Here is a 10,975-nt window from a genome sequence, read left to right as displayed (position 1 = left end):
ATGTCCAGTCAATAAATATGGTTTATCTTATATTATGTAGTTCCTTTTTGACAGATTAAAACAGTTCACAAATACAGTCACCGTAGAACAAGAATTTAAGACAGTGCTTTGTGGTTCTGTAGAAACAAAAATGCAGACACTTAGTAGACTAATAGAATTGTGCGCAGATATCAGAATGATACGAAGATTAATTTCATGTTTTTTGACTGTCAGTTCTTTAGGCATGATATCCAAACATAGACTTTAAAAAAGCCTCATTCCATGTCCTGCACTCTTCGGCAGATGTCATCTGTGAACTCTGAGCACTTCGAATTTCCACCAAGGTCTTTGGTCAGAACCTGGAATATATAAAAACATATAAACAGATGTAAGTATTAAGATCTGTCTTGATGCTGGATGCCAAATTCATATTAATGCCCCGAGATGACTAATAATTGATCCAACCTTTTTGTCCCGTATGGTGTCGTAGCAGGCAGTCTCAATCTTTTTAGCGTAAACGTGTAGTCCCATGTGACGCAGCATCATGACAGCACTCAGCAAAAGGGCGGTAGGGTTTGCCAGATCTTTGCCTGCGATATCAGGGGCAGTTCCGTGTACCTAACGTACACAAAAAAAAAACAAGAATTATGATAAATGGAATGATACTAATTGATTACTCCATTGTAAAGCTATTGCAGCATCCAGCACATACTGATTCAAATATGGCAACGCCATTGGCTCCGATGTTCCCGCTAGGAGTTACTCCAAGGCCTCCAATCAATCCGGCACACAGATCACTGAAAGACAAATCAAAGGATGGTGAGACTTTAAAGATAATCAAATGAAATTTAAAAGGTGCCCTAGAACTTTTTTTAAAAAGATGTAATATAAGTCTAAAGTGTCTCCTGAATGTGTCTGAAGTTTCATCTCAAAATACCCCGTAGATTTTTTTTAATTCATTTTTTTATCTGCCTATTTTGGGACATCATTATAAATGAGCCGATTCAGGGCTATTGGCCCTTTAAATCTCGTGCTCCACGCCCACGGAGCTCGCGCTTGCCTTGAACAGTGCATAAACAAAGTTTATACAGCTAATATAACCCTCAAATGGATCTTTACAAAGTGTTCGTCATGTATGCGTCGGATTATGTGAGTATTGTATACTGTTATATTGTTTACATTGATTCTGAATGAATTTGAGGCTGTGCTCTGTGGCTAACGGCTAATTCTACACTGTTGGAGAGATTTATAAAGAATGAAGTTGTGTTTATGAATTATACAGACTGCAAGTGTTTAAAAATGAAAATAGTGACGGCTCTTGTCTCCGTGAATATAGTAAGAAACGATGGTAACTTTAACCACATTTAAAAGTACATTAGCAACATGCTAACGAAACATTTAGAAAGACAATTTACAAATATCACTAAAAATATTATGTCAGTTATTATTGCTCTATCTGCCATTTTTCATTATTGTCCTTGCTTGCTTACCTAGTCTGATGATTCAGCTGTGCACAGATCCAGACGTTAATACTGGCTGCCCTTGTGTAATGCCTTGAACATGAGCTGGCATATGCAAATATTTGGGGCGTACATATTAATGATCCCGACTGTTACGTAACAGTCGGTGTTATGTTGAGATTCGCCTGTTCTTCGATGGTCGTTTAAACAAATGAGATTTATATAAGAAGGAGGAAACAATGGAGTTTGAAACTCACTGTATGTCATTTCCATGTACTGAACTCTTGTTATTCAACTATGCCGAGATAAATTAAATTTTTTAATCTAGGTCACCTTTAATATTATTATATGATGCTTTATACAGACTCACCTCAAGATGTCGCCATATAGATTAGGCATTACCAGCACATCAAAGTGAGAGGGATCTTGCACCATCTAGTGGATAATCACAATGCAAAGATGGTGATGATTTTATGAAAATAAACTGACTTCTGGACAGTGTTGGGGGTAACGCATTACCAAGTAATTCATTACTCTGTAATTCAATTACAGTTACTTCTGATGTATTTGCATTATTGTATGGACTATATAACAATTCTATATAAAACAATAGTGGATTTAACATCAAAATTTTCATCAAAAATTGCTTTATGAGAAAGAATGTCCAGAAAAATGAATTTCATTGATGTCATCCGGAGTAACTAATATAAAGGGACCATTTTGGATCAAGTCATGCGGTCAATATCATGTGACAGGATGTGACATCATTCAGACACCTGCAAAGGACCACATGGTCATGAAGCAAAATAACTAACTAACTCTCTTTTAACTATTAGAAAAATTCATGTTTTCACTTGTTCATACGCATGTCTCGAAACATCAGGTCATTTGGTACAACCGTTATAAAACATGGAAAATGTTGTAATATTTTAAAAACTAAATATAAAATGTTTGATTGTCCTTTCTAGATATCAGCCTGTAAGCATTGTTTGAAAATATCGTCATTCGGTAAAACCGAAATTTTGGTTAAACCAAATGACTTTTTTGGTGACAAATTTTGTCCATATTGTAAAAAATAACAAAAGCATTGTTAATTATAAAAACCACATAATCTCATTGTTAACACTTAATATAACTTCAAAATTAATTAAATCTCCATTATGTTTTTTACACTTTTTTTGTGTCAAAAGCACATCAAAACATGTCACAGATGTAAGATGTGTAGAAAAGGCCTAATGAATGAAGTTGTCTTGTATACATACATTGAGACAGACCGTATCCAGATACATTTCTGTGAATTTCACATCCTTGAAATTCTCAGCAACCTCTCTGCACTTCCGCAGAAACAGACCATCAGACATTCGCCTAGAAAACATCACTGAAGTCAGCATGTTTATATATTACAACCATTTTAGATCCAATAAGACATTTGTTACCAGTAAAAACTCCTGTTATATAGAAATTCATCATAGCTACAAAGTTACTATGTGATTTGTGACAGTTTTCTTGGCAAGGAGAAACTCACATGATGTTGGCTTTGTGAACAGCCGTGACACTGGTCCTTTGGTTATTTCTGGCGTACTCAAATGCATACTCAGCAATGCGTCTGCTGGCATCCTCTGTGATCAGCTTAATACTCTGTACGACTCCATCCACAATCTGATTCATAGTGAAAATAAAGCAAATTTAATATTGTGGTTAGGTTTTGTTCAAACCACTTGACAAAACCAAGAGTAGGGTTAGTTCATACAAAGGGGCAAGATATGATGACTGCTATACAAACTCGTAGGGCTGCGAATAATCGTTTGCAAAATAAAGTCTGTGTTACGTAATATATGTGTGTGTTCTGTCTTTTAATAATTATGCTTATATAAATACATGCACATACATGTATATATTTAAGAAAAAAATTATATTTATATATTTATATGTAATATAAAATATATATAAATATGTATATTTATTTATACATGTATATATTTCTTAAATATATACATGTATGTGCATGTATTTATATATACATAATTATTAAAAGACAGAACACACACATATATTACGTAAACGCGATTAATCGTTGTGCAGCCCTAAAACTCAGATTTAAGTTCCATATGGTAGACTTGATCTATAAGACAACTCAAGGTTTTATGTACACAACCACATCATATACACTACCATTCAAAAGTTTGGGGTTTTTCAGAAAATTTGAGAAAAGTAAAGTGATTTTTACATTTACACTACTGTTCAAATGTTTGGGGTTGGTACTTTTTTTTTTTTTGAAAGAAGTCTCTTTTGCTCACCAAGGATGCATTTATTTAATCAAAAATACAGTAAAAAAACAGTAATATTGTAAAATATTATTACAGATTAAAATAACTTTTCTATTTGAACATATTTTAAAATGTAATTTATTCCTGTGATGGTAAAGCTGAATTTTCAGCATCATTACTCCAGTCTTCAGTGTCACATGATCCTTCAGAAATCATTATAATATGCTGATCTGCTGCTCAAGAAACATTATTATTATTATCATCAATGTTGAAAACACTTTAAAGGGATAGTTCACCCTAAAATGGATCATTTACTCACCTGTGTTATTCTAATGCCATATGTTGCGATTTTGTTAATCTTGATTTCTCACAACTCGTGTGCTTTTTCTGGGCAGGACAGAGTAAACTGCAGCGCTTAGAGTCTCATGAACACGCACGTCATGCAGAGAAAACCAACGGTCAAGAATTTCTTTGTATAATACATTAAATTTTGGTATATTTTTCACTAAACCCTATCGTATACCCCCAGAACACCTGGAATATATGACATGTTTCACATGGGATCATTCAGTGATACTTTTAGCATCATTTTTAAAAAGCTTGATGCTGGTCGCTGTTCACTGCCATTATATGAATGAGCACAAGTGGGACATTTTTTAAAAATTCTGCTTTTGTTGTCCATAAAAGAAGGAAGGGCATACGGCATTAGAACAACGCTTGAGTAAATGACGACTATTTTCATTTTAGGGTGAACTATCCCTTTAATATTTTATTATTATATTATTTGTTGAACAGAAAGTTCAGTTATAAAAGTCTTTACTGTCACTTTTGATCAATTTAATGCATCCTTACTAAATATATGTATTTATTTAATTCAAAAGAAAAATTGTACTGACCCCAAACTCTTGAACAACAGTGTACATAGTTTGAACAACATGGACAGACAAAGGGAAGATCGCATGAATGAAATATGATGACCTGAAGGTCATTTCACATAACTTTGACACACTATGGACTGGGACCAGAGACAACTGATATACAGCAGCCATGTGGCACCTACCTAAAGAATAAACAGCACTGAAATATGAGCTGTGCCCAGTGAATTCCTGCTAGCACTGCGTGAAAAACTGGTTAAGATAGCATTAGATGATAATAGCATGACCTTTGGCATTTGTGAAGGGAGCCAATCAACTGCTGAGGACCCCAAAAGTCAAATGTCATCCTATTGTTGTACTCTAGGCCTAGATATCTAAAATGGTATAAATGTATATACTGCTGCTGGAAAAAGTACAACACGTGATACTACATGTAACATACTTTTTTAACGCCCGTGAAGCAAGTTCCAAACCAAATGTCGGTACAGTAATGCAAATTCGGACGCAGCTAATGTCTATTGGTGTGACTTGTTTGAAAGAGCAGATACATACCACATGTTCAATCCCACTGTACTCTCCTTCTGTGTTTTCTCTGATGGTGACCAGATCCACATCGGTGTAAGGCGTCTTATAGCCCTCGATGGACACACACGGACGCACATTGGCATACAGGTCGAAGGTCTTCCTTAGCAGCAGGTTCATGGACGGGTGTCCAGCAGCAATCGGCGTTTTCAGGGGTCCTGAAATGTAATCGAAATTGAGTTTTGTAAACACTATAATGATTCAAATGATGTGAGAGAGTAAAGAAGTTTACCTTTTAAACCAATTTTGTTTTTGTCCATCGACTCTTTTGCCTCAGGAGGGATCATCCATCTGCCTCCGGGACCTTGGATGGCAGTGACGTTTCTCTCTTCCCACTGAATAGGGGCCTGATTGAGAAAAAAATAAGTGATAATGTAGCTTTAAAATCGGCATGAAACAGAAGTTGTGATAGTCTTTTCTTCCCTATTGTAAGTGAAACGCTTCTTGAATAAGAAAAAATGGTGGAAAAATTTATTTTGTCTGTTGGGAGTTGATTGGATGGTTGTAGTTTGCTATTGGTCGATCTCATGTGAGTGACAGGTTGTCCCGCCCTCGTGCCAGTAAACATGTCATCAGAGAAGATGGAGTGGGAGGTTTGAAGGGCACATGGATTAAAAATATAATGATGTGCCCGGATAAATCATTTAAAATAAATCCTGCAATATTCCATTAATCAAAAACCGAAGAATTTTCAGTTTTGAAATCATGGTGACTTTAAATACAGCTGCACTATGTAAGTCGTGGGCAAATATTTACACAAATGTGCTGAATACTCTTCTAAGACTGAAAGCAGTGCACAAAAGGGGTTAAAAACATAATAGTCGCTCAACGCGCTTGTTGTAACTTGCAGTCTAAGCTGAATTTCTGAAGAGTAAAAACAACAGATACGTACCTTTGCTGCTTCAAATATCTTCATTACTGCAGTGGAGATCTCTGGACCGATTCCATCTCCAGGAATTAACGTTACAGTTTGAATCTGTCAAAGCACAAAAAACAAACAAACCGCAAATTAGATTAAATTTCTGAGAATTAATCACAAGTATCACAATCTGGCATTATTTTTCTGAGGCTTCTACATATATTTGAGGATTTCATTTGAAAATTGCAGGCTGCTTTAACTAATGCCTCCAGAACAAAGGCATCCATATTGAGTTATTTTGCAGCATATGTTTTGTATACCGTTGCTAGAGCCAAAAAGCCAACGCCTTCAAGTGAACAACCTTGACTGAACTGCATAGTTCCTGCAGGCTGCGAAATTAATGTTTGAGACTTCTTTTATGATTCATGCTTACTCCAAGTACATTAAGCTCTTCAAAGATACAGTTTTTTAACGATACAGTTTCAATCCAAAAAAACTACTAGACAAAAATTATTTTTTTTTGGTTATTCGAAAGTTAAGGAAACATTCCATTATCATTCTTCAAACATTACTGGAATATTACTTTTGAATATTTTCCTAACATTCTGAAATAAGTAGTTAACATTTAATAAATGTTAGACGAACATCCAACTAAAACGTTTCAGAAAAAAAAACTCCATTAACGATGTATAAATAAGGTGTTTGTGCTAATGTTTTAAGAACATTATTAAAGACTTGATCACTTTGACCAAACATTCTATTAATGTTACTTTAAGAACATTTGTTCCTAACTTTGAGAGAACCTTGCCTGTCAGGTGGAGTGGTACTACATTCTTACAATATTTGTGTACCATGCTATTTACATCTAATGTACTTTAATTAAAGGGATAGTTCACCCAAAAAAGAAAATTCTGTTATCATTTAGTCACCCTCCAGTTGTTCTAAACCTGTATTTATTTCTTTGTTCTGTTGAACACAATAGAAGATATTTCAAAAAATGTTTGTAACCTAACACTAAGTCAATGGGGCAACTGTTTGTTTACCCATATTCTTCAAAATATCTTCTTTTGTGTTCTGCAGAAGCAAGAAATTCATACAGGTTTGGAACATCTTGAAGGTGAGTAATTGAGTAGATTTTTGCATGAACTATCCCTTTAATACCTTGGAATTACCATGGTACATGTATATAAACATGGTTATTATGGTACAGCAGTGTATTAAATTCAACTTACCCCTCTAGAGAAGGTTTTGGGCTGTGGGGTCGGAGTCTTTATGGCTCCTATTACACGGGACACCTGCAGAGACGATTTTAAAGATACAAACAGATCAATAACACTGGAAGAAATCAATCAAGTTCATTCTACACAATACAGAAAGCACAAACATTCTATTAAAAAGCAAGCAAACTACCCATGTGTTTTTGAAAAGGGCTGCGTTTAATGCGACTGCTACTATGGCTGATCTTCACTGTGGCAGCACAAGCAGTTAAATAGACTGAGACAGACTTAGTCTGATCCCATTAACTCTGCATGCAAACTTTAAGTGTTTTTTTGAACACACAATGCAGCAAATTCAATTAAGGCCACAAGCAAGTAGAAGGTGAATTACACCAGGGACCATCCTGAAGCCAAAAGATTAATTTTGCCAATTAGTTACATGATTAAGTGTTCGTTAATACTCATCCCTGGTGTAAAATGAGGGGTGTAGTTTCACAAATCTGCATAGTCAACACTTCAAGTATATACACATTCAGTTTAAAGGGTTAGTTCACCCAAAAATGAAAATTCTGTCATTAATTACTCACCCTCATGTCGTTCTACATCCATAAGACCTTCGTTGATCTTTGGAACACAAATTAAGATATTTTTGATGAAGGTATTTCGGATTTAATCCGAGGACTTGTCCATAGACGGCAATTTAACCGACACTTTCAAGGTCCAGAAAGGTACTAAAGACATTGTTAAAACAGTTGACATGACTGCAGTGGTTCAACCTTAATTTTATGAAGCGATGAGAATACTTTTGTGCACAAAAACAAAACAAAAGTAACAACTTTAACAAAATCTTCTGTTCTGTGTCATTCTCATATGCTGTTTACGTCCAGTGCTTCCAGGTTCTAAGTCAGAATGCCGACTCATTATTGTCCGGCACCTGCGTCAGCATCACATGCATGCGTCGTGCTGATCACATGATCAGCTTTGGCCAATACTGAGCCGGCATTCTGACATAAACACGGAAGCCTGTGCTTACTGCATTAACTGCATAAGGATAATGACAGGGAAGAGAAGAGATTGTTAAATAAAGTTATTTTTGTTTTGTTTTGCACACAAAGTATTCTCGTCGTTCCATAACATTAAGGTTGAACATCTGTAGTCACATGGATTATTTTAACGATGTCTTCAGTACCTTTCTGGACCTTGAAAATGTTGGTTAAATTGCTATCTATGTCATGTAACTCTCAGATTTCATCAAAAATATCTTAATTTGTGTTCTGAAGATGAACGAAGGTCTTACGGGTATGGAACCACATGAGGGTGAGTAATGACTCAATTTTCATTTTTGGGTGAACCCTTTAAATCTGTCTAAAACTTTAAAGCTACTGGTCAAACACCAATGACAAGGATTTTTTTTTAAAATAACCCCTCAAAAAAAGAGAGCAGATCTGATGAGGACATTACTTCTTTTGCAATGTGTACTGTGAGAGAGCGATGCCATAAAACTAAAGAACCAAAAAAGTATTTGGACACTTTCTCCAAAAAATATCTAAATGAATCGTACTCAAAAATGCATGATCGTCATTGCATTTGGAGGGACAGAAATCTCTGAGATTGTATTAAAAATGTCTTCATTTGGGTTTTGAAGGTGAAAAAAAAAAGTCTTAAGGGTTTGGAAAGATATAATGATGATGAGTAATTAATGACAGAATATTCATTTTTAGTTGAACTAACCCTTTAATTATAAAACAGATTTGATACTGTTAAACAATATACCGCATAACAATATAAATCATATAAATAGCCTACTGTTCATTATAAGACAATAATTAAGACATTAGTAAGTTTTGCCACCTCAGATAACATCTTACCAGACCTTTTTGGTAAGAAAAGTGAAGATAATTTTGAGAAAAGGTATAATATTATACATTATATATATATATGTTTTTTTTTCTTGAAGACGTTTCATATTTTGCAATGACATTCATACATTTTAAGTGTGGCCACATTATTATATGTAAAACACCAGTCTGAAGGACACAAAACGGTTCTGCATGTTCTCATGTCCTCATCATTACATAATTGTGTTTTAGAAGAACTATCAACATTAAGTTAATGAGAGAAACTCATAAAACTATGGTTAGTTTAGTCGAGACATCAGTCACTCCTTGTTACATTCATAAAGCCAACATGTCGAGGTGACCTTCATCCACCATCTGATTGGTTAGTTGGAGCTAATGGATCTCCTTACTAGTGTGTAAATAAGCTAAGCTCATTTTTAAACCATCTCATCCTGACTATTTTAATGTCCACGTCAAATTTGCCATCTTTAATGCCTAATGACCCACTGCAAGCTAACACGTTAAAGCTAACTGGCTGAACGGAGAGATGCGCGTCTTACTTCCGGAGTCCGGCTCGCGTCACTTATCCGCACGCCGCATCTCTCGAGAAGTTTTAAGAGCTGAAAAGGCAAGAATGTCGTTTTAAATGATCACAGCCTGACCTTACTCTCCCTCTAGCTGAGTTTATTTACATATTTGGGTTATTAAACACAATAACGTGTGGCTGCAGAGGCATTGAACATCTGTGGCGTTTGACTCAGGCGTGATTCATCCACCCAGATCAGAACGCGTCGTATTATTCTCTTAACTTCACTTATATGTGTTAAAAGACTACTATATGAGTTAACAGAGCTGTTAAATGTGTTAAACATGTAAGTGCCGGTGTGAAGGGCATGCAGTACTGGGCCGCTGTGGCATCTCTAATGCAACGCAACGCTTTATTTCTGCGTAATTTAAGTATATACATGCATTCACAGTACACAGTCATATTAGGCATAACAGAACACAGACTGCTGTAATCTGAGGTTTGTCGTATGATATAGTCCTTACCGTTGACCTCCACGCGTTTCCAGCCATCCTGTGCTAGTCGTGATCTGGCGAGTGGCGACTACTACTAACTCAGTGTCTCATCCTCTACTAGGAGTATCTAGGGTTGCCAGATTTTAGCTAGACTACTACAAAGCTATGATTTACCTTATTGCAGGGGTTTGAAATCTTTTTGATGACACGGACCTTATCCTGGTGCGAGAGCCTCCCAACGTAAATGTGTAGCTATATATTTTCATGCATCTACTTTTTTGTATTTGATTTATTTCATAATATTTATTGTGTTACATTATTGTTTTTTTTTCTACTTTGTTTTTTTAATTACTTTTTTAATTCAAATGATTTGTTGATTTAGTTTGTTAGTTGATTCTTATTATTTATTTTATTATTATTATTATTATTTACATTTCGTACGTTTCTCTACTTTTCCACAGACACCCTATCACTCCCTTAATTGACCCTTCGCAAAGACCCGCCCCCCTTAGTTACTGTTGCTTTGTCCGACAATCTCTTCCTACTATTTATAGCATCAAATAAACATGAATGAACATCAGAAGGAATGTTGTTTCAAAAGCAGAAAGACGTCAGTACACACCATTTTTCGAGTTCAAGTTCACCGAGGTTAATCTTCTAACTCTGCTTTGTCGGACAAAATGGCGGATTCGGCGTTATGATTGGTTAGATCGCTTGTCAATCAAACTCCCGGCGAAGGGTCAAATGCGCACACCTGGGGCCTGTACCATAAAGCCGGATTAGCTGGCTAGCCAGGTAAGTTTCAGATTAGTTTGCGCTAATCCTGGGTTTTAGGTACCATGAAAGTGACTTGGTTTTTAGCGGTGTTCATCGCCATA

At 35.7% G+C, this 10,975-nt stretch overlaps 1 protein-coding gene across 2 annotated transcripts; it reads right to left on the bottom strand.

Annotated features, from left to right (window-relative positions):
* Positions 1-16: 16 nt before the first annotated feature.
* On the bottom strand, positions 17-10,250 carry idh3a (isocitrate dehydrogenase (NAD(+)) 3 catalytic subunit alpha). 2 transcript variants are annotated; one of them, XM_067379015.1, is made up of 12 exons: positions 10,128-10,206; positions 9,638-9,697; positions 7,255-7,317; positions 6,056-6,139; positions 5,396-5,510; positions 5,134-5,321; positions 2,965-3,098; positions 2,702-2,804; positions 1,810-1,874; positions 692-776; positions 445-597; positions 17-338 (listed from the first exon to the last, which is right to left on the bottom strand). In XM_067379015.1, the coding sequence occupies exons 1-12, from the start codon at positions 10,152-10,154 to the stop codon at positions 255-257; spliced, it is 1,161 nt and encodes a 386-aa protein (XP_067235116.1). In that variant the 5' UTR covers positions 10,155-10,206; the 3' UTR covers positions 17-254. The 2 variants fall into 2 exon arrangements, with proteins under 2 accessions (XP_067235116.1, XP_067235117.1); XM_067379016.1 differs by lacking the exon at positions 9,638-9,697 and having other exon boundaries at positions 10,128-10,250.
* Between the last annotated feature and the right edge of the window lie 725 nt (positions 10,251-10,975).

This window comes from Chanodichthys erythropterus, chromosome 24 (assembly GCF_024489055.1).
Source record: "Chanodichthys erythropterus isolate Z2021 chromosome 24, ASM2448905v1, whole genome shotgun sequence".
In the NCBI taxonomy this organism is placed as follows: domain Eukaryota; kingdom Metazoa; phylum Chordata; class Actinopteri; order Cypriniformes; family Xenocyprididae; genus Chanodichthys; species Chanodichthys erythropterus.
This window is presented reverse-complemented; position numbering and strand designations above follow the sequence as displayed.